Here is a 27,903-nt window from a genome sequence, read left to right as displayed (position 1 = left end):
GCTAGAATGCCACTCAGTCAAATTTAAATACTAGCTTGTGGAGGCAGTCATCACCAAAAGAAGTGACTTTCAAGTTCATAGTCTAGATCACTTACATGTGTATGTGGTATTGTGTACATATGCACTCTAGATTAATGGTACTTTGACAGGCCAGTAGTACCAATTTCTTCAAGCATAGCAATCTCTATTACTCGCTAACTTATAAAAGAAAGCTCTACTATTAATCAGTTAGTCTATTCTCAATCATGTCAAAATATCCTTACACCGCATCTCACCGACGAATATATTGCAACCTGTCATCATTAGTGGTCGTAATGCACTAGGCAAAAAGGGTCCAACTTAAGATGCAAGTATAAGTATAGGAATCTAAGTTGCATCTTTTGTAGATCCTAACGGCGAGACCGGGGGATTGCCTACCCCAAGTCTCTATTAGGAGCTTTGGTCATGCAATCATTTAGAATATACACGTTCATATGTGTAGCTCTTTTCTACTCCGAAGAAAGGTGTTCATTTGAATAATACACACGTGCACATGCATGTAAATACGATCGATAATATGTATACCAAGCTCGAGTGACTGATTGTGACCTGTAGTTACCCGTAGCAGGCATACCCCAGTACTTCTGAGTAAGAGTTATTAATTGCGGTAATGATATATCTAGAAATTTTGGGTCGATACATCAACTGAATCTCAACTAAGGGGCCCTTTCCAGCGCTTTGAAATTAGCGGGGTTTGAACGTAGAGTAATATTGGGTTTCACAGCAAGGATATGAGGGGGACCACCCCTATATTATCTGACCCACACGGCGCCAGATAGTGATATGTAGGGGAGCACTTTTTTTTTCCCTCTTTCTTCCCTGGTGCTTAATACATGAAGTTATGATTCTGGTTTGCATTGTGAGAGATCGTCCGTCATCTTCGTACCGGCAGCTAACTCGATTCTGGTTGGCCGGGGAAATCATGAACCAATCGCACAGCGTTAGGTGCACTAAATTTCTGTTGGTTCTAATCAAGATCCCAGCCTATATCTAGATGGATCATCCAGTACTTACCTACAAACGCTACAGGTGATCTTGGCTAATATAATAACAACTACAGTCGCACCTCGCTATCTCGTAATTCGATATCTCGGATCTCTTGCTGTCTCGTACGGATTTGCGGGACAGGTACTGCCCTTCTCCACCAAAAACTATTTGCTGTCTCGTATATTTGCTATCTCGTAGGGGTTTGGCTCCCAGAATAAGCTAACGACATAACGAGGTGCGACTGTACGTAGTAGGTAGGGGACCTTCCATCTGGGTCGGTTAATTCCCTCGGTTAGCTAGGGCTCTCCAAAACCTGGATACATACATACCTGATCTACTCTGAGTACAAAAAGTACGCACGCATGTACCTACATAGAGTACACACGTATAATCGGATCCTTTCTCCGCCGGCAGTGGTCTTGAAAATATGCATATGCATATGTCTAGTAATCGATATAACTTTGTCGATCCTTCGTAACAAACGCCTAGAAATTTGGGAATTCTGAAATTGAGGTGGTAATACTTCCTGGATCCTCCTTATGCAATCACTGAGCTCATGAGTTACCTTGGAAAGCCAAGAACTGAGTTGTCGATGATCGATGCGTAGTACTAGAATTTGCTTCTTGAGTGGGTAAACTTTCGTTCAAGGCCTTGGCTAACGTCGCTGATCCTCAAGAACCCGCTGGTTTGACCAATCATAAGTTACATGTATGAAGCTCTGAAAGTCTTATCGAGCAAAAATATTTCGTAGCCTGGTAATGGAATTTAAAATTGTCATGTAATTCGATAGGCTGTAAAACCGGGCGAGGCAGTTACAGATACTGTCCTCTGCCGATTATCGAGTGATATGATATGATTCGCTGAATTGTGTCGTATTTCTCTGGTCATTAATTCTTAGTTGCCTGATGCTAAAGCAGATATTTGATGGGAGACGCCCCGGGGATGAATTCTCCGTAATGGGTCGCAGAGCATTCTACACTTTTACCCATTTGTATCACCTTTTGTCGCGCATTTTGATCTGGAATAACATTATGACTAAACAAGTTTAGAAACTGCAACTGAAGTCAAAAAGTGGGTGAGATCTAATATTCTTACCTGCTCGTTCCTTCCCTTTAAACTACGGTGTCCTATGCCAAAAAGGCTACCTGTCAACGTATTGATTCTATACCTGTCCTTACTCGAACTTTTACTCCGTTTCCCTGCTCAGCGAGATCCCTACTATCCAAGACTTGGGGTCCTCTACGACCTAAACACTAGCCGCCAAGTCTACAGCCAAGGAATATTTATATGCGAATCTCGCTCAGTAGGGATCTCGCTAAGCAGGGAAACGGAGTATCTACTTGCATTATGAAATGTTAAAACAATCTGTCAGGAGTACTATCGGTTCAGAGAGGCAGCTCCGCTATTTTTGAACCATCGTATAATATGTAGTCGTACTCAGAGTACGCACAAACTCTATTCGTTTCTTGGGTTAATTGTCTCATACAAGTGAGATTTTAGCATCACACAGTTACTGCCCTACATCTTATTCAGCTAGATGCAACTACAATTGTTTAGGTAAAAGTTCTTTCCCCACCGACTCACCAAGAGTAGCCGAAATTCCACAGCAGCCAACATCAGGCAATTCAAAGACTAATAGATAACCCGCAATAGAGAGACATGATGTAGGAAACTAAATGAACAGACCCGAACACGTAACCATTACTTTACAAGTTGAGATAAGGAAAACCTCGAACTCGAAAAAAAGACATGAGAAGCCATACCTAGAAACTCGGAAAAAGACATGAAAAGCCATACAGCGTCATTCAATCGTGACCCGTTTCCCTAAGAAGAAAAAACAATCATGAAAGCGAAATTCCACCCAGATGATTTCCGCGCTATTCTATCTCGGATGTCTATTTTGTAATCTTGTAGAAAACCTGATAACCCCCAATCCCTAGTTATATCGATATTTTTTTTATCTCCTGAAAGGTCTCGTAGGTACCCTGGACTTTGTCCAGTTCCTAGTCTCCGACCAATCCTTTTCTTCTACCTCTTTAAATGCACCATCCATCCATGAATCCCCACTACTTGCAAGGCCTGCATCAACTCCTTCTCTCCACATCTCGCCAACCTTTCTCCCACCCTTCAGGTCTGCAGACCACCCAACTACTTTGCCATCAGGGTTTCTATCCAAACTGACGACCGAGTTGAGACCTTGAACACCGACGAAGTAGCCTAGTCCTATCTTTCTCACTGAGCTTGGAGAGTTCCTTGCAAATGCAACAGCTGTCTCCCGAATCTTTTCGAGCCAGCTCTTGCGCAACTGATATGCTATGGTCGGTCCCCCAGAGGAATCGTTTCTAGTAGGTCGCAGGATTTCATCTGCTATACGAAGGTCCATAGAGGCAATATGTTTTTCCATCGACACAGGCATTGAGATAAGGATGTTAACATATAATTCCCTGAGGTGTTTTGCATCTGCAAATATCCGCGCGACTTCTTCTGCAGCGACCCATTCAGGCTCTCGCCTCAACTCACCACCCCAATCATCGTCTTCGAAATCACTATCCATAAGTGCTGGAGGAGGTGGAGGGGGGACTGCATAATTGAGAACATCAGGCGACGGTGGTATCTGAGGCGGAGAGGGTGACGATTCGTATTCCATAAGCACCTCATCACCCCATATTGGTGGAAGTGGTCCCATTCCCGGCGCCGCCCTGCCTCTGCGATATCCAACCGGTCTTGGACGCCATCTGATGCGTAGTTTCTCTAAAAGTGGAATACATGCAACAAGTTCACGCGCCTCGTCCTGTGAAATGACGCCTATGACGCCTTCGATGCGAAGATTTTTCATCTTTGGGCAACGACGCAAGTTGCGGATCCCCATCATCATTTTGCCCACAGGAAGATGGAACATTCTCCATTCAAGCGTTTCAAGTTGCCTCAAATGTCTTAAGAGCAAGTTAAATCGTTTTAGACTAAGACGTACACGATGCAAACTGTCTGGTGCTGTTCTTGAGACCTCCTCGTCGTATCCGTGTGCAATGCTCAGGGAGGTTACCGTGCGACCAAGATGTGTCGCAACCCGAGAAAACACAGAGTCCTCCAGCGGAAGATGACGATTCAGAATCCAGCCATTCCAGCCCAGATGTTTGATCGCCTTGTGCCGTAGGAAAAACCTTTCGAATGGAGGTGAAGAGAGCCAGATCTCAGGTGTGCGGTCGTGAAGATATGTCCCACAGGAGCGGATGGTGATAGTTGAAAGTTTGTTTAGAGTCAACGGGTACTCCTGAACGGATTCATTTTCGTCCCCGGTGATCTCCCAAACAAGTGCAGAATCGACTAGGGCTTCTGGGAGAAATTGGCATCCCTTTACCTTCAACTCCTCCAGGTTATTGCAACGTTGGAGGAACAAGACCACTTTTTCCAAAGCTCTCTTTTCACCCCGAGCTATTTTTGCTCTGAACCTGAATCTTCTCCTTCTCCTTCGCTCGCGATCTCTACTAGCCTGCACCCTATCTGTGGGTCTTGGAGGCGGTATTCTGACAGGAGGTTCCATCCCTACTATGTCTTTCTGAGGCTGGGGATGATACCCACATCTGAAGAAAAGGATCCGTTTGAGAGATGGTAGGTAAAAATCGTCTCCTGGGGGCCCCTTCGCTTTTACTTTAATCCTCAACCCACCCCGCTGCGGTTCAGAAAGATTCTGTGAGTCAAGCAGATACTGTCGAAGGTTTAGTCCTTCATCAACAGTTAATCCCTCCACATCTCTAGGCCTTTCTCTGCCCTTTCCTTTCCCGTCACCTCTTGAGATTAATCCCTCCTGACATTTCCCAGATCCACGAGAAAACTGTAGCAGTCGTAAATTAGTGTTGATAATATTCAAACTCTCGAGTTTAGGGCTCCATTTAAGAAGTCCAAGCAAGGCATTTGAAATTCTCTCGTCCCCTGAATTGAGTTTGAGAACTTCAACACGTGTGCATTGCCTAACAGCCTTTCTCACAAGCTGAACGAGTTTTTCGAGAGTCCTGAAGCGTTGATCTAGCATAGGGCGTGTGTCTGTAAGATCAGAGAAGACCTTTCCGGCTTCATTATGGTTGGGGAATGATGTGTAGGAAGAGGCTTGGTAATCTATTTGCCGAACATGTTTTGCAAGGTGCGGGTTACTATGATATAGATTGTTCGTCAGAAATTCTATTTCAGCCATCAAAGAAGATATAAATACCTAATAGCTCTAATAATACCCATGCTCCAAGGCATGACAACCAGCGCTGGCCCACCAATAGGAAACGTGCCTCCTTGTTTTCCATCGGGATAAAAGTCCTCCTCATCATTATACCCGGAATCATCATCTTCATCCTGTTCCGAGTGACAGTCATGTCTCAAGCCATGCCCATATCTCATTGTCCATGCAGCACTTGGGGTCCGAGCAACCCTATGGCCATGGTTATATAAAGGATCATAAATCCTGGGTATCTCGTAAGGCTTTTCTGTGCCGAGGCTTTTTACTTTTTTCTCTTGTTTTTTCTTCCATAACCTCTTTCGACGCCCAACCTCGACCCAGTAGTCTTCCATATAATCCCCAAAAGGAATTTTCCTGTATATTATAGGCGTAGCAATGTAATTCCAACGACGGCAAACGAGAGCATGTGAGGATGCCAAGTGGTGAGGACGAAAGTAAGAAAATATCTGGTGAAGGAGCTCTGTGGGAAGTTTCATAATTGGTCCCTCAATCCCTTTTCCAGAGGCTTCTGGGGTAGCCCTTGCATGTAAGGACCCATCCTTCTTGGCCTTCCCCATACGTAAATTTCGTAAACGGTTGACCTCGGACAAAGTCTCACGGCGTAGTCCCCCTCCACCGGTTATCTCGCCTTTCCTCCGTTGAAGAACAGCTTCGACGGCAGCCTCCAAAACCATGATCTCTGAGTCTGCTTGTGCCATCTCCCATTGGTACCTGAATCGGCTTTGGCAATAAGACACCCATCGCTTCTCGATTTCTGGATCTGAACTTTTGTTTTTGCGTTTGCTATTTCCGTTCGTTTTCTCTTTTCCTTTCCCTTTTGGGTTCTTTGAAGACGGTTTATACGCAGATAAAGGTCCACAAATCTGATGTGCTGGGTCATTTAAGGCTTGCAGGGAGTACCTGGCACCACCAGCCTGATGCGGTGTGTATAAAGGCTGATAGAAGGAAACTATTGAAGGTGGTGGGGTAGGGAATACACCATATGACGACGGGAGTGGTGGAGGGAGATCAGAAGAGTAGTTGTATAATAAAGAATGACTGGGAGAACTTCGATTTCCGAGCTCCGGTTCCTCGACCTCTTTTGCCTTGCCTTTTCCTTTATAGCTACCCTCTTTAGAAGCCCCTTGCCCAGCTCCCTTCTTCTCCTCCGTATCGTCAATTCCAAGCTCTTCTGTGAAAATATCACCCACGCCGAACTTTCCCTCACGCTCCAGAAAGGCCGTTAGTCGGTCCACATATCGGACCTTCTCTCTCAGAGTTTCGACATGTTGCCGTTGCCGTTCGAAGAGGACGAGGTCGGTTAAATTTAGTAATTCGTCATCCGACAAATCCCGTAGCACAGGAAACTCAGGGCGGTATTCGCGAGGGATATCTAGCGGGGTATTTGAGCGAGGCGGATAGGATAAGAATAGAGGTGGGGGAAGAGGTGGGGGTGGTGGATAGAAGTTATATGTGTATTCTAGATCATCGCTGAACTGATTGTTATTTGCTTCTGCCATGATTGGAGAGAGCTGGATTGCTACGGTTGTTGTGGCTCACAGAAGGTAGAGCTTCATGTAATGGACAGAGAGCTCGGGAGATGAAAATGGTGGTTGTGGGTGGTAGGTAGTAGACCTTAAGACTGCATGCATGGTAAGGTAGAAATACGACACTGGTGATAGGATATGCTTACACAAAGAGTAAAGTGTGATCTACCTATTACTTGGCGTGCGTCAAGCATACATGTGTAGCCCAAAACAGAAGTCCTCTACAATGTGAGCCTTGGCATACACCGCCAAGTGATCTTGTAGGTAATACATTTGCCTAGAATATTTACACAACAGATAACACATCATACATACGGACCCGAAAAAGAAATTGGTCATACAGTATGTTTCAAAGAAAACTGAATGAGGGAGATAGTAAAGCTACCTTGTACTGGATTACCGCCATTAACTACATGTAGGTAATTATAAAGTCCGAATCCCAACATATCATGCCCCCGCAACCCCGTCAACTTTGAATCCTAGTTGAACAGCAGGTACCTAGGCGTGGATTTATCTGACCAGTAAAATGGATATCTAATTTTCTTTTATTTGCGAAGTTTTCTAAGTGAGCTTTTCAGAATAATGAGGAGGGTCCCGACATTCTTATTCCTTCGTGCGTCGAAAAATACTACTCGCCGGCCTAAAGTTGGTCTAAGAGAGTGGCCTTTACTCACAGATCTCTTTTTTTTCCTTATCAATTAATTTATGGTGCTTTGCAGGAAAGACATCTTTACTATTCATTCCAGCGCTTATTCTATCCTCAAGTTTGGCTAGTACCAGTATAGTTGGGAATGTGCCTAGCTATCAGTAGAACGTTTGCCAAATAGGACTAGGGTGGGGGTTGAATCTTCACGAAGCTTTCCTTCTATTCGTTGGTTCTATTCGTTGGTCTTATTTATTTTCACCTCTGGGGATATGAGCATGAGAGCGAGAAACGATAACTGCAATAAAGGGTAATAAATACTTAATAGGGATCTAAGAATGAAAGAGAATATAGGAAAATTATATACTTTTGCAGAACTTGTGAATGCAACTGTGCTGATGCCAGGACTCGTGTTAGTACACGGTGATACTTCATAATTCGGCACATGTGATATTCCGCTCCGTGAAAATCAATCTATCAATGCAAGCAATCGATCAAGTGATTCTTCGTGATTCGGAACGCCACGTTCTCCTTGATGATTCAGAACCATGAGAGGTAACTCCCTATAATCCTGCTTCTCCTGATCTCATCCCACGCTCCTCTTGCAGTGTATGTGCCGATACTTCTGTACATACGTGACTGACTCCTTATCTACGTGTACCCTGATCATGAAGTCCTCTTGCACTCGGGAGTGGTGTAGTACAAAAGCAATAAAACTCTGAAATTCTGATTTAAAACATTGTGCCGGCAGGCTCAGGCAGAATCCCGGTAGCAGCACATGTAAGTTGTTCACTTATCTCTGGAAATTCTACTACGTTTATAATAAACTTTTTCATTCGCGTTTCTAGAATCTAGAAAAACGTAGAAGCTCTCTGGTAGGAGAAACCCACCTAAAAGAGTTGAAACCACCAACCACTGGGGACCAATTATCCCTCTCGTCAAGAGCAATCATTGGCTATTTCTATTCCATTTGCTGTACCTGGCTTGCATACATCAATCCCCTCGACGGCATTGAACGCCTACATCAATATCCTGAACAATCAAACTAATTCTCTCCTCTTAATTAATCACTGGGCCGAATGTATATGTGCATACGTTACTTCCGACTCATTCTTCTTCCGGTGTCATCTAAACCACGTAATTCCACGTATGAAGAGCTCTGGACGCCGAGGTGGTATCCTATATAACGAAGTGTACAGTGTGCACATGAGCTGTGATGCACCTACCTCAGAATCTATTGACCTTATTAATAGCACCTCACATCGTACCTAAAATCTTTCGGATTTTTATCACGACCTCAGCGATTACAACAAATTCAACTATACCCACAGTAGTTCGATCAAGAAACCAACCAACCTCCTGGTGACTTTTGCCAAGTCCTCAACTCTTCTAACAGCCAATTAAACAACCCAAACTGATGCCGGACCCAGAATACCGAAATTATTGTCCGCATAAGCAAATCAGCTCCTACAAGTTCTCATGTTCTAGGAGACACAAAGATATCCACATTGGGCTGTCCAAGCAAATCTATCAACGCCTTACCAAGCCATGATGACAGGGTATAATTTTAAACTAAACTAAAGTGTTTTTACAGTAACTTCCTTTATGGTTGCGTGGCCTAATGGTTAAGGCGCTGGTTTTCGGCTTTGTCTATCACCAGAGATTGGGGGTTCGAGTCCTCCCGCGATCGGTAAACTATGATTTCTTTTTGAAAGAGTTCCTTAAGTGCATTTTTCTAACTTTGTATTTTTAAGGACCTAACAAATTGTTTAGTGGCCGAATTTGGATGTTTAGTTAAACGGTACTTGGCCTAATGAGGAATTGAAATAATATTAGATATCTATCCTGGGTTAGAATAAATGTAGCATGTGGCTGGAGATAGCTAGTGCGGTACTATAGCGAATATCATTGTAACTATAAAGTCTTTATTTGTTTTAAGCTTTATAGTAAACCCCCCCCCCCCTCTTTACTATATACATATACCTTATACTGTCACGCTCTTCATTAACCCATGGGCACCGGTTCCTGATCTTTATCTGTCTTATTTTGTATAATGTTCTATAGGTAAATATAATCGTACTCGCCCTATAATCGAATTCCTTGGCTATACTCCGTATCAGCGTGTATTTTCTGAGGATTTTAGAGCACACAAAACCCAAACAATAAGCTTTGTCATTTTACCATTCGTCTTGGGTTGTATATATACTTGTATATACACAATACGATCAACGAAAATCTGGCCGGATCCAAAGTACGAAAACGAGCAACCACACATCACTCGTACAAAGCCAGAAATCCCAAGACAGATCTAGCCCGACGACCCCCTATAGATCAATTTTCCTCTCTAGATCTCTGGGCCTCCCACTCAGCTAACCGCTCCTCCGCCGTATACTGTGCCCTCAACGCAGCAATATCGACACCCTCCAGCCCCGTGAGATAGAAGTCCAGCTTGCGCTTCAGAGTCAGCCGGTCCCAGGAATCGGCCCACATCTCCTCGCTCGCGTCATCTAGTGCCATGGTCATCTCTTTGAGCTGCACAAATTTGTGCGCTTTAGTCACTGTAGTGTGTTAGTTATGCGTGGAAAAGAGGAGGGGAGGGGTGAAATTAATTGCATTCAGTGGCAGCGGGGAGCTGTAAACCGGGGATTCTTTGAATGACTTGAACATGGGGACGAATAGCGGCACACCATTCCTCGCCGGTGTGCATGAAATACCATCTCTGTTTACCATATTCAGCACTTCCACTCCGCCATCTTTCGGAATATGAGATTAAGCACTCACAGGAAACGATTTCTTCTCCCTCAAACTTGCCTGACTCATCTCTAACTCATACCTAGGCATCAGAAAGTTATTATACAACTCAATCATACTCACGCTCTCCGGCAGCTCCACCCATGGGTCCCATAGCGCACACACGCTCTTTCCAAGGGCGCGGGTGAACAGCGACAGCTCCTCCGGTGACCATGTGCTGCTGCTGCGCTCGCGGAAGAAGGCAAATGTCTTGAAGGGCCGTGCGTTCCAGCTGTAGGCGCCAGGAAGGTCCTCGGTGGTGATATAGTCGAGTGGGAGGAAAATATGGAATGTTTTAACTGGGCGAGCGAGTAGATTAGTAAGTGAGAGAAGAGAGGATGAGAGGATTTATGTACGGATGTAGGCTTGAATCAGCGACTGGACAATTGGGAGCTCGGCGGGTCTGGACTGCGCGCGCGAGCCGGCAATTGAGGGGTCCGCGGCGTTTCTGAGGCCGGGTGCAGGGTCAATGATTGCCGACGACGATTGATTAGGCTCAGTATTTCTTGGGTGCACGATCCAACTGATGCTCATAGGGTTATGAACTCTGATTCTATTTGAAATTTCAGTACTACAAGGTGAAGATCGGAGCTGGTCGGCTTCTTCAGCGGCTTCAGACATCGTTGTGTCATTATCAGATTCGCCGGCATCGGGGAGCGCAGACTCGTATGGCTCGGGAGGCTCCACGAGAGCACCGAATGCGGTAGCAGGGTTGACAGCGTCCTGTATAGTAGAGTTGATGGTATTCTGTACGATAGGACGGATGGTGTTCTGGATGGCAGGATTGAAGGTAGGATTGATAGCATTCTGAATGGCAAAATTGACAATGTTCCGCATGGCAAGATTGACGCCGGTGTTCTGCATGGCAGGATGGATGGTGTTCTGCATGGCATGATTGACAGTGTTCTGAATGGTAGAATTGACAGTGTTTCGAACAGCAGAAAGGACAGCATTCTGCATGGCAGGATTGTCAATAGCGTTCTGCATATCAGGATTATCAGTGTCCTGTATATCAGGATTGTCATGGTCCTGTATAGCAAGGAGGTAGTCGGCCATGTCGGGGTCTGTGATGGTGCTGTCGCTGTCGTACATGTTTTCGTCCATGATAGTAGTATCAGAGGTGTAATCCGGTACATCAAGAGCAGTTGGTACGTCTTCTAGCAGGACGACACTGGCTGGTAGTTCTGGGGGTGTGTTATTGGTATCTCTAGAATCTTGAGCTTTCTCCTTTGGGGTTTTGAAGGTTGACTCTGGAGTATGGTCACCGGTTTGGGGGATATCAGCCATTTTGACTTCCATTTCGATCTCATCCACCTTGACGTCCATTGTAGATGAGAATGATATCTAAGCTTGGTTGATTCTGGGTTAGAGGAGTTCAAGATGGTGGGTGGGAAGTTTTATATTTTTGTGCAGGATTGTGTGGTTAATCGGGAAGGGGGCTCCCGATTGAATGAGGGACTTAGCTACACGGCCGAGCACCCCAGATTCCTAGCCAAACCTTTTAGACAGCATCATTTCTTGACTTTTCCCCAACCATCTCCAAACCTCTCTCTGTAAAAGAAAGGAATTAAAACCCCAAGAATCTCAAATTTAACCTAACGTCTACCAACGCCTCCACCAGACCAACTAACCATACAAAATGGCCAGCAAAATAGCCATTTTTCAAACCCAAAAGATTATCCACACCTACCTTCGTTTGTCTCCCTTCCTTGATATTTCTCCAAAAAAAAAAAAACTAAAGAGTTCCCACCCGCCACAGTAACCAATCTCAGGGTCTTCATCGTACCCAAGCTCATCGATATGCACGACGTCCCCGGAACCCTCAAATGGGAAATCGATCGTTCCGAATGCTTTGACTTTGCTCGCGAGCTGCGCATGGGTGTCTGGAACAGATTGCACCATAACGCCTTTCGCACAGCGTTAGGTACAAAGATTAAGGCTGTACTGGTGAAGAAGGTGATGGATTTGCCTGGGATTGAGAGCTTGGGTGATGAGCGTACGTATCTCCAGTTATATTATAAATGTTATTGATCTCAACTAAGATTTGTATAGACTGCTCGATGTCCGAACTGGAGGCCAAGGTCAAGGAGGCGAGTAAAAATAATGAACTCATGAATAATGAGCTCAAAATCCTTAAGATATGGAATGAGGATGCGAGGCTGCAAATTCAGAGGTTCAAAGCGATGAACGCAGGAAAGTTTGTGAGGGCGAGGATTATGGTGCAAAGTGCGGAGAGTGCACGCCTTAGAAATACTGCGCGCCAGAGCACAGCGAGGGTAGAGAACAAGAACTAAGCCGAGATTAAAAGGAGAATGATACGTGCATGAGTGATTGATTTGCTGCTACAGTTTAAATTTAGGCGTCGTTCTTCTCCTCTTCTTCCTGTTCACCTTTCGTCAGCTATATCGTTCATCCAGTTGTTTGTATACCACTTTTGGCGATAGGAATAGATACGGTTATGGATGATGCGGTCGAGTGATTTCCCGTGAAGTTGAAGCCCCAAAAGATGGGGGAAGAAGCTCAAAGCTCTACTGCCGTTTAGGCTCGCTGGGAAGTAGAGTGTTGTTACTGACATGATGTTTTTACGTAGTGTAAATCTAGTGGGATTGGATCTAGTGATCAGATCGTATCAACTTATCTTCTTCCTCGCCGTTTCCTTCTCTTTTTCTCTTATTTCTTCCTTCTTTTAGGAGACCTCTCTGTCTCTGTCCCGTCTCTTAGTGCTCTACCCTTAATCAGGTAGCTTGAAGCCCAGTAATCCATCACTTCCATCGTTCCTCAGATAAACTCTTCATCACTGTCCGAGGATATAGGGTACCCTACCTCAAAACTACTTCACCCTGGCAACCAGACTATTTATGAATTAACTAGTTCAACATCGAGCCAACTCTCACCAGCACACATAGCCACCAAAGCTCGACTCCAAATTCTCATTCTAGCAATGGCTTATCCACCCAATTGTGAAGACTCACATACTTCAAAAAACCAGCAAGCCATGTTTCTTATAACGAGATCAAAGTAGACAACTAGGATTCTTTCTCTTAATCTCCCACGAATTAATACGACACATTGGCCATCCATCACAATCAGTTCTATATATTTATACAATCCCTCCTGAAGGGACAAATATCTATTGACCTAATCAATCAATCAAATCCTGAAGGGACACAAACCTCATGATCAAGGCCGAAAAATACTAAAAACCACGACTCTCCTCGTCCATCTACATCATGACCCGTACTCATCTGAGAAGCCTTTAGAATATCTCGACTTCTACTGATTTCATTTACCAACACCGAGTATGAGGTAATCTAACAAATTAATGAATTAAAAAAAAAGAGGTAATCTAACAAGAGAAAAAGACTCAGCGAGTGATATCATATGATTGTAAAATGTAGGGTATCATGAAATATCACTCGGGAACATATGTGGCTTAAATTCAGCAGGTCATTTTTTTTGTTTTGTTTTTTAGTTTAATTCATTAATTGTATTCAGCAGGTCTTTAATTTCTTAAAGTGGACGGCGGCGGATATTGCTGCCATATAATTCTTTGCTGATACTTTATATCTACATGTACTATTGATTAGCTGTCTAGTAAGCCGTTTTGATAATGGGGTACAACAGTCTTTTGGAAGGCATCTCAAGCCTAATGAAAGTTAGAGCAGATTCTTAGAAGTGAATGATATTCAGAGTAGATAGTTTGCCGAAAAGGACAGCTATCGTTGCCAGCCGCGAATACTATCAGCTACAGCTCAGTCCAAGCAGAGTGACATGCGCCATCGTGATTTTTGGGTCAGAAGCCTTTCAAATTCTCTCCACGATTAGAAGCTTCCGATTGAGTCATTTAAGAGAAATATGTGTAATATTTACTATCTTTGTCGAAGACTCGCTTTAACAAGATTATGTTTAGCCATTTTGTTTTACGTCAGCTAGTGACTAGTCAATCACATCTCTAGATGAGTTTAACTATCGATCCCACAGGTGGACGGATTTGGAGATTTAGTTTGAAAATACAATCATGCGATACGATTAAGCAACCAGCTACTACCAATATCCGGGCCCATACGCGGGCTTAGAATGGATCCAGTTTATATCCCATAAACTTCCTCCCAACGTCGTCGTAAACTAAACAGCCCTCTAAGTAGTCTTTGCAGTCTGTAATCTCTTCACCAAGGCTAATCTTGAGCCTCTCTAAGCGGGGTGCTTGCGGTAGAGGTGTTTTGTTCCCTAACTTGACTGGGGTGATTTCCGTCACTGGCAAAGGTTTATTTGTCTTATGACGGCTTCGTTGTTTGGATACCTTAGTGGAACTGCCTACTTGCTTTGTTACAGAATTTGAGTTCTTCTTCTATAAACCCTTTAGTTAGCCCATATCTATGTATTACAATTATACCACAACAAAATCTTAGACGTTACCTCGAGTTTATGATTTTTCTTTTGAAATATCAAGGTATCCCTGCTCTCCTCCTCTTTCTCATCCTCTTTACAATTGTCATTGTCGACTTGCTCGTCGTCTTCGTCTTCTGTCTGCCAGTGGGGCCTATAGTCATGCATCTCTGGCTTTCTTTTAAAAGTTTCTGAACGTGCATGATTACCTGCCTGCCCACCTATGGGTAAGCCGCCGGAAGTACCAAACATGCTCGAAAGCTGAGTACCAAACTCCGGAGCAGCCCTAGGGAAACCTCCCTGCAAGACAGCTTCACCAATGCCGCCTCCAGTTCTCTGCGGATCCCTGGTTCCTCTAATGTTCATGAGTGTTATAGTATCATTCGTGGTTTCAGGCCTCGGTGTGAGCTCCAAATGAGCCCGTGTTCGTAGTTCTCTGGGCGCTGGCGTGTGAGATCCTGCATCCTTCATCGCTTCTTCAGATTCATATTCAATGTTGGGATTGCAATGTAAGATAGTTCTACTAGGAGAAATTCCCACCACTCCTGCCCCGAGTCCCAGCACGTCTTTCTGATCCTGCGGATCTTCTATTCGCATCCTTCTTCCGAATTGAAAACCGACATCGGAACTAGCATGGAAGGGGTTTCCAGTAACAGAAAGCTTCACTACCGTATCTCCCCGGTCTATATCTAACCCCCCAGATCCGAATCCAACATCAGGATGGTCGACTTCAGCAAAGCTTCTTTCTGGGTCCTGTATCAAGAAGCCAGCTATATCGTCTACAACTTTAATCGGCGTTGGTGATCGGGAGCCTGGAAGTAGCGGTGTCGTATCCATGTTTTGTATAAGTATAGATTAGTAGAAAGTTTTCTTCTCGTAGATATTGTGAATGTCGCTTCTGCAAGAGATCGGGATGCTCCGCACAAGCGTGGAGTGGTTGGTGTTGATAAAAGCACATATATATTCACAAGAGGGTGGCCAGTGGGTTCGTGGTATTAGATTGTGATTGCAGGGTTAGGTGTCCCCATAGCTAGCTCACTTTGCCCTCACTCCCTTAAGTATTACTTCCCGGCCTTTGACAGTTCTGTGGGCGAGCGTAGTCTAGTGGTAGACGCCTCGTCTTGCTACACCGAGTGGGTTGAGTCCCCATGACCATCAGTGAGTCATGGGAGTGATACTGTGAGGTGCATATCATGTAACGGGGAGTGGAGTCCGATATACCGGGAGTTGACCTTAGACCCTTTCGCGAATTAGGACCCATAGCCCGTGAGGAGTGTATGGCCAGAGTATCACCTTTTGCGTATTTTTTTTTTTTGAGGGGCCTGAGGGCCTTCCTTAGTGGGGTATGTGTGATATCAATCAGAGCTCTCTCTGGCCGGCCTACAATCGCAGATTGAACTATCTTAGCTTCTCGCTCATTATTTGGCCAATTAGTCTCCCCCATGGTCAGGACCGGATGTAGGATTATAATTAGGCCGGTTTAGCGAAACTTTTTCAGACCATATTCTTTTATATGTACTAGGGTGTAGCGAAAAGTGATCAGAATCATTCACTTATCAGATTCCGATCACTTACCCTCAACACCCGGTACTACCCTTAATTCTTTCACAGGTTCGAGGCCTCTGATTGGTCGAGAGCGGAAACCCTGACCCTGACCTCTGCGTGGCAACGGGCTCACCCAAAATGCCACCCCCAAATGCCACGGAATGTCAAATTCAACTGCGGTTTTATACTGGGGGGTATTGCGCACTATTATCAAAATAAAAAAAGACCCCAAGCGGTACGTTTTGGGTGGTTATAGTATCTCTTCTTTCATGCACAAAAAAAGAACAAAAAGTACTGTGCGGTTCCGGGACGAACTGGCACTACTCCCACCCCTGGGTCGAACCCTGGCCTTCTGTGATCGAAAGCAGGGCTAAACCTCGCGGTGTTCTTTGGCGAGGGTTAACCGTTAGACCACTCGCCCATGTGTGTTGGTGGCTAGAAATGATATTTGTGCGCCAAGGATGGTTGGCTAGTAGTACATGTACGTAAGCTTGAATGTTGGTGGGTCCTTACTACAGTACTGTTTATGTTTCTATCTAGGCGGATTCAGGCTAGTTACATCCTTCGTATCCAATTGACACTGCGGTCCACGAGGACGCTCGAGTAGAGGTTCTAGCTAGATCATCCTAGCTCAAGGCTCCTTGTATTTTAGACCACTGTTCTTTCATATCGTCGAGGACATCTCATTTAGGTAATGACAAAATGAAGCTTGCATATTCTCGTGGACCACGCTAGTACCATGGATCATTGAAAGTGAGTGTGATTGACAACCTAGGATATATAGATCGCCCGCCACACGTACACCACTATCAATTTTTTTATCTTCTCTCGATCCCCACTTTCCCTATTCTCTACTATCGGACCCCTTGAACTGTGTTTGATCAGGCCTCGGCGTTTCACAGCACTATGAAGGAGCATAGCTCCGAGAATCACAGAAGATCACTCGTGCCAAGAAAATACCTCTAGTATGGCTTACCTGCTACTCCGAATTGATTCATGCAACCCATTCTCGCTCCGGATTTACACAAAATAACTAGCCCGCCGATACTCACCAAATCTACGCGCGGTATTGATCCCGGAGTTTCTCGGTCTATGATTTCCTCTGCCCTCTATACTTGCAAACTCCTGGGTCATCGATCGCGAGTCGTTTGCGTGCCTATCGTGCGTGAGAGAGCTAGAACTGTATCTATGCAGTATATACTACATTGAGCATGAGGTTTTGGTACAGTCGAATGTCTATATCTTACGGTTAGCTAGGCTAGATGCTAGTTATCATTAAAGATATTTTACTACATGTAGATTGAGGCTATATTATATTAGCTACATGAATGTAAGGAGCGTTATCCCTCTAATAAATATCTTCAATTCATGATAGATCAATTCATCAACACAAGCGATTATCTACACGTTTCTGTGATTACTTTGCGCTGGATCTGGCAAGCGACACCTCAAGTCGTGACAGCAAGTTCTACATCATCGGCCCATTCAACATGGATCGCATTCATCTCCATATTCCGAATTTCCATGGCCAGAAAACCAGACATAACATCTCACTCGCTTGATTGATTGATTGATTACTTCATTAACATCTCACTCGCACCCCGAACATAGTCACGGCTAGTCGAAATATTCGAGCGATATACCAATTTTTTCTCTTTGCATCCGCTCTCATTCATACATTTCCATATCCTGTGCTTTGGACAAGCACTTGTTCAACAAAGAACACCTCGTATTCTGAATGACGTTCAACAAACAAAAGACTTGGCAAGACTTGGCAGCAGCAACAAAACAGAAGCCACCACGTCTCAAGCACACTCAAACATTCATACGAAAATGTCACCATCAGAATTAGAATCGCATAACAAGCTTCCCCTCCTTACATTGCGAGCTCGATACCTCCCGTCTATACCATTAAGTAATGAAACGCATTCTGTGACATTGGAGACATCATCATCTTTGTCCGATGTTGCATTCACAAGATGCTTTGAGCTTGTGAGAGATAACCTGCAAGATGTGTATGAATATCTCCTTTTTAGAGCCGATAACGATTGTTATTAACGTGATTTGTTAGGTACAAGAGGAGTAGTATGGGTTGGTCTTCGGTTAAGAAGAAGAATGAAATGAGGCATCCTGCAATCCGGTACCTACTCTTACGCACCAAGGATGCGGCAATGCCAAATGAGAACCATGACGAAGAACATGAGCAGGAGCAGGAAGAAGACAATGAGTTGGAGGAAGACGGAAACCAAGACTCTTGGGAAGACGAGGAAGATCCCAGTAAAATAGTTGGATTTCTCTCGTTCATGATCACGGAAGAAGTAAAAGAGCATGTGATATACATCTATGAGCTTCAACTTGCCCAAAGCAGCCAAAACCAGGGACTAGGAAAATTTCTGATGAATATTGCAGAGGATTATGGAAGGGCGGTTGGGATGCCGAAAGCTATGTTAACGTGTTTCTCTGAGAACGTGGGTGCAAAGCGGTTCTATCACCGCAATGGGTAAGTTTTAAAAGTTTAATGGAGGTGTGAAAAAGCGGAGCTGATGTTGTTGGTGCTCTTGAATAGTTATGAGGTTGATAAGATATCACCTCTTGCGAAGATGACTCGGAGCGGAGAGATGAGAGAGCCGAGCTACTACATCCTGGGGAAATACCTTCGAGAGGAGAGGAACGAAGTAGAGGGATCGATTTAGTAATATACTACCAATTATATCTATTGATAGGCATAGGACGAGATGTCTCGAGATAATCCCGGGACCCTGGTAACATGCAAATATTTTGCGGAGTCGATAAAGAGGCCCGAAAGAGGTTACTGAGGGTGGCATAAGGTTAAAATGAAGCTTTATTGACTTCCTTTTTCCATGTAAATACATCGGTCAATCAGCCAAACTATCAGCATTTTCTCACTATATACTAGGAGTCGTTCTGGTATACCTATTACATGAGATATCATGAGAGGTGTGGGAAGCGGGCCACTAGTGAGCCTAGAGTATTCTCGCCTTAAGTCCCGGGACCTCGAGACTTTGTCAAACCTTTGCGAGATCCCGGGACTTCACAATACCTATAAGTTACGGAATGAAACAACACGAGACCATGCCCATATCACGCTCGTCTCGTCCCGTGCCCATCACTAATTATATCCCGGGCATTATACTATTTATTTGGTGTGTATATTCGGATATTTCCTAGAGAGTCCCATACCCAAAGGGCCCATATCGATACCATATCAGGTAAAGGTTTATACTACCAGAACTAACCAACCTCAAATCCGTAAAACTATCTTTGCGAGCTGGACTTACATGCGTGCTCTGACGTGACCTGCTAAGGAATCAATCACATCAACAGAGGTTTCAGTGTAACTATTTTCTGCGAGAAATGTCCTGATCCCTTACCGTTAATTACATAGCTATGCCACTATCTACACGTACTACAAACTAGAAATGTCTCTGGGTTAACGTTCATTTGGATGGTAACTCAAATAATTTCGAGATGTTCTAATTAGGTCCATGAATTGCAATTGATAATTATTGAGCACAAAGTATATATACAACTACGAAATAATCCTTAGATGGCCAAATCAGAATTCGATCGACGATGGAGCAAACTCAGGACTCTATACATGATGTATGCAATGTAATTTCACTAGTGCACAAGGCTGGATACCAAGCTCGCCCGTTATTGATCAGCCCAGTAGGCCTATGGGAGGGTGGGGTAATTAAGATTCCTACTAAGTGTTTCGTGTAAACTATATAATGAATGGAATAATGATATTTAAATAATGTAGTCCATGAGTCGGGCCTCTTAAGAGGGCTCGAGCAACTTAAGCTGCGTTTGTCTACATCTCGCGCTGGCTTATGGACTACACTAAAATTAGCATTGCCATTGCCATTATGCCAATGAGAATATCTAAATATTCGGCTATGTATATGTCAATTGCTTCGAAGGCTAACTTATGCATGTTCTGTGAAGAACTTTGAGTCTGTACAGTCCAGTGGGTAGTTGCCGTGCTCAAATAAGAATTATGTTGCTCCCCACACCTTTGGAACTGTGCCCCCTGAGTGAAATGGTCTGATGGCGCTCATGACACGAAACTTGGTAGCTTGTGTGACGATATATCGACCATATTGGACCACCGGCATACGTTCCCGGATCCCAGCGACGTACTAGTAATTTGTACCCCTCTCACGAGCAGCTCGAGTATCACCATACCTTGCAATTGCATGCGAAGATTGAAATTGATCTTAATACAGAGAATTATTAGCACCTAGACGTTTGTCCACCAGATAATACCATAGTAATTAGAAATAGCACCCTCTAGTTCTTTTCGCCTAGCTACCCGCACGCATCTACATGATGTAGATACATGTATGCCAAGAATATACTACAGGCATCGAGTGACTTTTGATGTCTCCGGGTATAATATTGTCTTCCGATCTGAAATCAAATATATATAGTATGTTCCTTGATTGGCGATTCCCGTACGTTTCTAAACAAAACATAAAATGTTCGGATAAGATGATACTTAACTGTAATCACATATTTCATCTTATGGCCATATGGGTGATCCCGTTTTCACCCGCTGTGGGCTTCGCCCTCATCATCCAAGGTGTCAGACTCGATGCAATCGGAAACACAAACCTTTGGTCTTTTTCATACATGTGTAGCCAGCCGGATTTCATATCATATATTTCTTCTATAAACACGGGAGAAAGTTGAGTGGAAAACTCGGAAGGAAAGCTTAGTCTTTGACGTACCTGCATTTGTAATAATTTTTAAACCTGGATTAAAGGGCTTGGGAGCAGCCTGTTGTTATAGTTGACTCAATATAGACTCAATATTTCATCTGTTCTTGACGGTTTAAATATCGTTAAGAATTCCACCTAGAGATCTAGTACGTAGAGCCTACAATCAGTACGTGGACGTAAGCAACAAATATAACACAGTCTCCTCTTTTTCCTAAGATGCTATTCTTTATACTTTTATTATCTACAATAGCTACGCTATTTGTTCTTGTTCACTCACAGGAAGCGACAGATTCAATTCGAGATGCAGGTCAATCTCTCTCCCCATCCGTATCTCCTCTCACCAATATTGACATTATGGGCGGTGCAGATGATCTTCAGAGTGGATACCTCCCAAACCACAAAATAGACCCTTTAGTGGTTGATTCAACAAATTTTGGTATATGCAAAATCAACTTTAAAAGAAAAAAACACCACTGATTCGTCGTAGGATTACTATGGACCACTTTAACAGGTGGATCGGTGCCAGGCTCTGGGGTCACTGAGCAGGTAAGCCCAAACCCAGAATATTCTCGACCCATATTTTCATCTAAGAATTACTAGTTCCTAGCGAAACCCCTTGTATACACTCCTGCTGGGGGCTCCCAGGTCATCATTGCTGCTTCTGAGACAAACTGGGTATATGTTCTTAATGGGGCTACCGGGGCGATCATAACCAAGCGCCAAGTTCGAGGTTGATTCCACATTCTGTTCTAATCAAATCGTTATCCGCTCCATGTTGACATTTTGTTTTTGATTCGAAGATCCTTTCGATGTTGCGGACCTGCCATGCACAGATATCCGTGGCACAGTGGGTATAACAGGGACTCCGATAATAAATCGCCCGACGAATACTATGTATTTCTGTGCGAAAGGGTACAAAGATACTGTTAAAGGCGTCTTCAACGGAGCGTATGTGATACGCTTATACCTGATTGTTTGAGAGGCAGCTAGCAACGTGAACTGATACTATATCAGGTACTTCCTGTATGCAGTTGATGCGATAACTTTAGCGGATCGTCCTGGATACCCAGTGATGCTTGATGGCAATCCTGCAGATAATGTCATTTACTTCAATCTCCCTTTCTGATTGTAAAGCTGATAGGTTTCTTCAGGCACCGGATAAATACTTTCATGGTGGTACCCATCTCCAGCGTAAGGGTTCCACTTAAAAGGTTATAATCTAGAACCTTCTAACGTCTCATAGGAACTTCCCTCATCATTAAAGGGAACACAGTATATGCAGCCTTCGGTGGTGTCTGCGAGCAATACAACTTTACGGGATATATAGTTGGTGTTGACACTGGAACACCGAAGATAAATGCAATCTGGACCACGATATCGGGACCAGACTCTATTGCTCAGGATGGAACCTGGCTTGGTGGTGGGGTCAGTCTTGGCTGCAAACCCAGTGACTCGTTCAAGAGATTAACATTATGAATATAGGGAGAGGCAGGAATCTGGCAGTCCGGTCGTTCTTTTGCAAGTGATGGAGCAGATCGATTCTTTGTAGCTACAGGAAATGGCAAATGTTATTAGATCTTCCTATATAGTTACATGGCTTTTTGACTAACTATTCTGAAAAACAACAGTGCTTGGCAGTTACTCCTCTGCGGTAGCGGGATCTACACCGCCTAAAATCTTGGAAGGTTCTGTTGTCAACATTAAAGTTGATCTGACGACGGGAAAACTTACTCCCCAAGACTTCTTCCGTGAGTAACGAAATAACACGAACATATGAAAGAAAGGATTTTAACATTATAACTAGGCCCATATGATTATGTCAATATAGACCCAGATATGAGAGATATAGGCGCTGGCGGGGTGACAATTTTAGACCCAGCATCTTTTTCGGCTGCTACTGCTCCCATTATCGGCATTGTGGGAGGAAAAACTGGAAAAAGTAAACAAACCGCCGACTATATAAGTAATAAAACTAATACGGATGTATTCAGTGTATGTTCTTAACATGAACAATATGGGAGGGTTCAAGAACGGAAATGGAGGAACCGATGCTGTGGTTCAAACGATCGTGATGCCACCGATAGGGTCCTCCCCTGGAAGTTTATATGGCACCGTCGCTTCATATCCCTTACCTGGGGTCCAAGGAGGGGGGTATATATATGCAAAGATAATCTCTGCTGCGGGGACAGTAAGAACCTATTACTGATCACTAAAACCACAATAACTAATAATACTTCCACAGGCGAGCGCAATATGTGTTTATAAATTTAATCCGGAAGGTAATGTTCCAATTGATCGAGTGTGCTAAACATGCATAGACTAATTTGAATTCAGGCACACTTACGGATGTAGCTCGGTCAGACAATACTGCCAGTCATATTGGCACAGGTATTCCAACTGTAACCAGTTTCGATGGGGCTGCAGGGACAGGCATATTGTGGTTTACAACTCGCGATGGTGATCTCAATGCATACCGCGCTATTCCAGTCAGTAAGTTGACACTGCATCTCTCTGCCATTATAACACCAACAGAAGCTGAATGTGAAATAGACGGAGTGCTGCAAAGAATAAACTTACCCACTGGAATCAAAAGCGCAAAGTTTCAGCGTCCTGCATTCGGCAACGGTCGTGTATATGTGTCAACTTCTGATGGTCATATTGCATGCTTTGGAAAGAAGCCTTAGATACCTCATACTGCTGTTTATCTATTCTAATAGAGTGGATCTGGCAAGCTCGTGGTGTATTTTGTATCTAGAATACTCTAAAATCTTTAGATATAAATTCGTGAAGACGTACCGATTTACTATAAAACCAGTTAGGCCACATACAGAAATGAATAACACAATAAATTGAATCCAAAACTACATGTAGAGTACCGATTCGGAGTGCGGAATATTGTGCCAAGCTGGAGCGAGAGTTAAAACTACATGTACATATACATACATGTATATAGCCACTTAACAAATCTACAAGACCATAATTTAGGTAAATCAATACATATTTACTAATGCTGCTGTTGTACATAAATTGTTTGTACAAAAACTCCAGCTTACTCATTGACGCTTTGAACGTCCAGCACTGGTATTTCTCTTCATATATTATCACTCGATCTAATATGCGTCCAGTGTTAGAGACAATCCACGCTTGTGTTCAAATACCAAACTATCAAGATTTGATTTAGAAGCCATTTATTGATACCTATGGTTCTAAGACCATGTAAAGTGGTGATTTTAGAATTGGAAGCTCTATAAATCTAAGCAGATCCTCCGGAGGATAAGATGAGCATGATTCCTCAGATCCATATAAACAGCACTCCCAGTTCGTGGTTATAGCGCAAAAAAAAAAGACATAGTAAACATCGATGTCAACTCGTGTCATCATTTGTAGTTTGAACACGATTAATCTTCGGCTATTCTAGCGTCACGTCTATATTTATCTACAACTATTAGCACCGAATCTCTGCCACGGAGCAATCTCTCAACTGATATCCTCAAAGCCATTACGAAACTTCGATCTCATCTCGCAAGCCGTACCCTATATATAGGCTTCACAAGCCTCCTCTCCAGCCCTCCATCAGAAGATCCCACCAAAGATCAACCTAGACATCACCAAATTACTTACTACTCAAAATGCAAAACCGACTCATGCAACTACGCTCAAGCAACAGCGTAAACATCCTACCCAACAGCTATTATCTCCCCTCGACTGCGAGCTATCCATGGCCGCAGCTGCTCAGATCCTCTGCCCGGCCGCGGGACTGGTGCGAGCCGCAACGTCAGGTCTCTGAAACAATTTATTATGCCCGCATTACACAAAGTGCCGCCCCCTTATTTATTATCTACGAGGAGCCGGCGCTGCCACCAGTGGAGGATGGTCCTTTCGAGGCCTTCTGGAACCGCGTGCTGGAGTTTATCACCAGGCTGGTAACATACACCACCCGTTCGTTTGGGCCCACCTCTGGTACTAGGGGGAGGGTGCCCTTGAGGGATCTGCGATTGAAGGACAATTAGATTTTGATTGGTTTTGGCTGTACGCGCAGGTGGAAGTAAGGGAGGTCCTCCCCGGGGTTTTTTTGTAAATGAACTATTTTTATGCTGTTTTGGTTGCGGACATCGAGTTGCTTGTTGCAACCAGAAGGAGGCAAAGTAACTTAAGGGAAATCTTGCCAAGGAAGGCTAGATGCCTACAACATGTATTTTCTACACCCTATAGCCTTTTAGTTTTGTCATTATTCTTCCAAGAGTAGAACTTCTAGTTCTAGTTGCTTCTTCTTTAACTAGAGGCTTCAATGGACACTAGCTAGCAACGCCGAATATTTTATTGCTTATGTGACCACAGTATTGGTGTAAACCCTAGGGGTTTGTGAGAGTGGATGGTCACGTGAGCAATAAATTTCCGGAATTGCTAGTAGGCCTATTAGCACATTCTGATCATACCATCCCTGGAAATACTCATACACGCGCAATCGCACAAGTGAACGCCATAGAATGGTCAGGATTTAGTATCAATTCTATCTCTACAAACCAAATAAAAGAAGCAACGAATATGCCCTGCATTCCACCCAGAAACAAACAAAGAAGCAAACATAGGAAGAAAAGGGAAGGAAAAAAACCAAGGAAATCACTATCTAAATTCACACAGTCCCAGTTGCATCTACTGGAACTCGATGGTGCCTGGTGGCTTCTGGGTAACTACATCACAAAATCATATCAGCACCGCTACTCCAAGCAGACACCATAAAAAAAAATCAGGACTCGGAAAACTCACCATCGTAAAGAACTCTGCAGACGCCATCAACCTCGTTCACGATCCTTCCAGCCACCTTCCTCATGAACTTCCCATCAAAGTCGTACCAGTCCGCAGTCATGTAGTCTGTAGTCTGGACAGCCCTCAGCGCAATAACCTGGTCGTGCACTCTCTTGTCACCCATGACACCGACAGCCTTGACGGGCAACAACGCAGCGTACGCCTGTGAGATCTCGCGGTACAGGCCAGCGGCCTTGATCTCCTCGATGAAAATGTGGTCCGCCTTCCTGGCAATGGCAACCTGCTCGGGGGTGACCTCGCCGATGACACGGATGGCGATGCCGGGGCCGGGGAAGGGGTGGCGCCAGACAAGGTCCTCTGGGATTCCGAGGTTGGTTCCGAGGACGCGGACTTCGTCCTTGAAGAGCTCGCGGAGGGGCTCGATGAGCTTGAGCTTCATGTTCTCGAGGAGACCTCCAACATTCTGTGGGGGTTTTGTCAGCTTTTGTATATTCCCTTTCTTTATTCAGGAATTGTAATTCCTTACGTGGTGAGTCTTGATGGTGGCACTGGGTCCCTTGAATGAGATACTCTCAATGACATCAGGGTACAAAGTTCCCTGCAGCAAGAAGTCCACCGCTCCACCGCTCTCCCTGACAACTCTCTCCGCCTCCCTCTGGAAGACCTCAATGAAGGTGTTTCCAATGATCTTCCTCTTAACCTCCGGGTCAGTAACACCCTTCAGCTTGCCCAAAAACTCCTCGCTCGCATCAACAACGGTCAAGTTGATGTTCAATCCCTTGGTCAAGGTCTCGTGCACAATCTGGCACTCGTTCAACCTCATGACACCATTGTCGACGAGAATAGCGTGGAAGCGGTCACCAATAGCCTCGTTCATGAGCTTGGCCGCAACCGTAGAGTCGACACCGCCGGAGACGGCACCAATAACCTGCCCAGTGGGGCCCACAACAGCCCTGATCCTCTCAATCTCCGTGTCGACGAACTTCTCCATCGTCCAGTTCTGGCGGCACTGGCACAGCTTGACGGCAAAGTTCTCAATGATGGCCTTCCCCTTCGCCGTGTGCGTGACCTCGGGGTGGAACTGGATCCCGTAGAGCTTCTTGTCCTTGTGCGCGATACCGGCGAACGGCGCATTGGCGGTAGTGGCAACAGTGACAAAGTTGGGCGGCAGCGACGCAAGCTTGTCGCCGTGCGACATCCACACCTCGAGCGAGGTGTCGAGGTCGGAGAAGAGCACGTCGACGTGCGGGGCGGCGTCGGTGTGGCGGGTCACGCTCAGCACGGCGTGGCCGTACTCTTTGCGCTCGCCGGCGGAGACGTTCTTGCCGTGGTTCCAGGCGATCTCTTGGAGGCCGTAGCAGACGCCGAGGACGGGAACCTATGATTGACATTAGCGCCCCCGCAATTTGATACCGGGGGGGGAAGCTTGGATGGAGTGAGTATATGGAAAACATACATCCAGCTCGAAAACGGCAGGGTCGACGTGGGGCGCATCAGCGTCGTAGACAGAGTAGGGTCCGCCGGAAAGGATGACACCCTTGGGCTTCCATGACAGCTGGCTGAGCTTCTGGGTGCATGGGAGCATCTCGGCGTAGACATTGAGCTCACGCAGACGACGGGTGATCAAGTGGGAGTACTGAGAACTATTTCCCTCTCCATTAGAACCCTTATTTCAAAAACGGCGCCTATTTGGCGGGAGCGATAAGGATAACAAACCCGAAATCGAGAACCTATTGCCCAAAAAACAACGAGAAAGAAGAAAAACACATTGTAAGTCTAGTTCTATAGGCGGCTGGAGAGTTGGGAGAAAGGTTTGTTATACCAGAACGGTATCGAACAATTCGGCGACCTGGTTGGCGGGGGAGGGGCAAGTTAGTTATATATAGATAAGGAACTACCACCACAAACTTTAAAACAGCCAAAGATTTTTTTTATACATACCACTTCGGGCCCAGATCCAACATTCTGGACTTCTTCAGGCATTGTCTTTTTGGGAGGGTTGGAAAAAGAGTATATAGAATTATAGGCTATGAACAAACTGCTGAAGGTTTGTCGAGAAGAAGAGACAGAAAGAAACGGGGTGGGGTGGATTTTAGTACTCGCTCGTGGTGGTGGTGGTGGGGCAGACCCAGAGCGAGGAGGGGTTCAAACTTTTTTTTCTTTGCTAGTGCGGCTCTGCAAAGTGGTCGTCGTCGTTGTGCCCCTCCCTCATCCCCATCCGACCCCTCCTGTTGGCTGGCTGCACGCGCA

The 27,903-nt window shown here is 44.8% G+C and overlaps 9 protein-coding genes across 9 annotated transcripts; 4 read left to right on the top strand and 5 right to left on the bottom strand.

Annotated features, from left to right (window-relative positions):
- Window positions 1–214: 214 nt before the first annotated feature.
- Window positions 215–2,643, bottom strand: H6S33_000246 (uncharacterized protein; the record flags this gene model as incomplete). Its single annotated transcript, XM_044831602.1, has 13 exons — window positions 215–217; window positions 276–293; window positions 614–623; window positions 680–715; window positions 805–864; window positions 926–989; window positions 1,054–1,073; window positions 1,274–1,296; window positions 1,356–1,365; window positions 1,960–2,061; window positions 2,122–2,136; window positions 2,513–2,544; window positions 2,611–2,643. 13 exons carry the CDS (start codon window positions 2,641–2,643, stop codon window positions 215–217), a joined length of 426 nt encoding a protein of 141 aa, XP_044699805.1.
- Window positions 2,644–2,983: 340 nt separating this feature from the next.
- H6S33_000245 (uncharacterized protein) lies at window positions 2,984–6,750 on the bottom strand (the record flags this gene model as incomplete). The annotated part of the gene is made up of 2 exons (XM_044831601.1): window positions 2,984–5,174; window positions 5,234–6,750. 2 exons carry the CDS (start codon window positions 6,748–6,750, stop codon window positions 2,984–2,986), a joined length of 3,708 nt encoding a protein of 1,235 aa, XP_044699804.1.
- Window positions 6,751–9,751: 3,001 nt separating this feature from the next.
- On the bottom strand, window positions 9,752–11,536 carry H6S33_000244 (uncharacterized protein; the record flags this gene model as incomplete). Its single annotated transcript, XM_044831600.1, has 4 exons — window positions 9,752–9,978; window positions 10,061–10,139; window positions 10,202–10,509; window positions 10,567–11,536. 4 exons carry the CDS (start codon window positions 11,534–11,536, stop codon window positions 9,752–9,754), a joined length of 1,584 nt encoding a protein of 527 aa, XP_044699803.1.
- A 313-nt stretch (window positions 11,537–11,849) lies between these two features.
- Window positions 11,850–12,504, top strand: H6S33_000243 (uncharacterized protein; the record flags this gene model as incomplete). Its single annotated transcript, XM_044831599.1, has 3 exons — window positions 11,850–11,904; window positions 11,970–12,206; window positions 12,263–12,504. The coding sequence occupies 3 exons, from the start codon at window positions 11,850–11,852 to the stop codon at window positions 12,502–12,504; spliced, it is 534 nt and encodes a 177-aa protein (XP_044699802.1).
- Window positions 12,505–14,282: 1,778 nt separating this feature from the next.
- H6S33_000242 (uncharacterized protein) lies at window positions 14,283–15,433 on the bottom strand (the record flags this gene model as incomplete). Its single annotated transcript, XM_044831598.1, has 5 exons — window positions 14,283–14,558; window positions 14,627–14,750; window positions 14,806–14,817; window positions 14,871–15,061; window positions 15,137–15,433. 5 exons carry the CDS (start codon window positions 15,431–15,433, stop codon window positions 14,283–14,285), a joined length of 900 nt encoding a protein of 299 aa, XP_044699801.1.
- A 2,541-nt stretch (window positions 15,434–17,974) lies between these two features.
- Window positions 17,975–18,834, top strand: H6S33_000241 (uncharacterized protein; the record flags this gene model as incomplete). The annotated part of the gene is made up of 3 exons (XM_044831597.1): window positions 17,975–18,156; window positions 18,213–18,641; window positions 18,708–18,834. The coding sequence occupies 3 exons, from the start codon at window positions 17,975–17,977 to the stop codon at window positions 18,832–18,834; spliced, it is 738 nt and encodes a 245-aa protein (XP_044699800.1).
- Window positions 18,835–21,240: 2,406 nt separating this feature from the next.
- On the top strand, window positions 21,241–23,570 carry H6S33_000240 (uncharacterized protein; the record flags this gene model as incomplete). Its single annotated transcript, XM_044831596.1, has 14 exons — window positions 21,241–21,322; window positions 21,374–21,432; window positions 21,487–21,616; window positions 21,687–21,834; window positions 21,901–21,985; window positions 22,038–22,077; window positions 22,130–22,311; window positions 22,369–22,453; window positions 22,515–22,634; window positions 22,691–22,825; window positions 22,878–23,074; window positions 23,129–23,165; window positions 23,221–23,376; window positions 23,437–23,570. The coding sequence occupies 14 exons, from the start codon at window positions 21,241–21,243 to the stop codon at window positions 23,568–23,570; spliced, it is 1,590 nt and encodes a 529-aa protein (XP_044699799.1).
- A 945-nt stretch (window positions 23,571–24,515) lies between these two features.
- On the top strand, window positions 24,516–24,896 carry H6S33_000239 (uncharacterized protein; the record flags this gene model as incomplete). Its single annotated transcript, XM_044831594.1, has 1 exon — window positions 24,516–24,896. One exon carries the CDS (start codon window positions 24,516–24,518, stop codon window positions 24,894–24,896), a length of 381 nt encoding a protein of 126 aa, XP_044699798.1.
- A 643-nt stretch (window positions 24,897–25,539) lies between these two features.
- On the bottom strand, window positions 25,540–27,636 carry H6S33_000238 (uncharacterized protein; the record flags this gene model as incomplete). The annotated part of the gene is made up of 5 exons (XM_044831593.1): window positions 25,540–25,577; window positions 25,654–26,116; window positions 26,180–27,031; window positions 27,110–27,289; window positions 27,595–27,636. 5 exons carry the CDS (start codon window positions 27,634–27,636, stop codon window positions 25,540–25,542), a joined length of 1,575 nt encoding a protein of 524 aa, XP_044699797.1.
- Between the last annotated feature and the right edge of the window lie 267 nt (window positions 27,637–27,903).

Source organism: Morchella sextelata (genome assembly GCF_020137385.1).
Source record: "Morchella sextelata strain SCLS chromosome Unknown scls_1, whole genome shotgun sequence".
Classification (NCBI taxonomy): Eukaryota; Fungi; Ascomycota; class Pezizomycetes; order Pezizales; family Morchellaceae; genus Morchella; species Morchella sextelata.
Note: the sequence above shows the minus strand (reverse complement) of the source record. Positions and strands in the feature narration are given on the sequence as shown.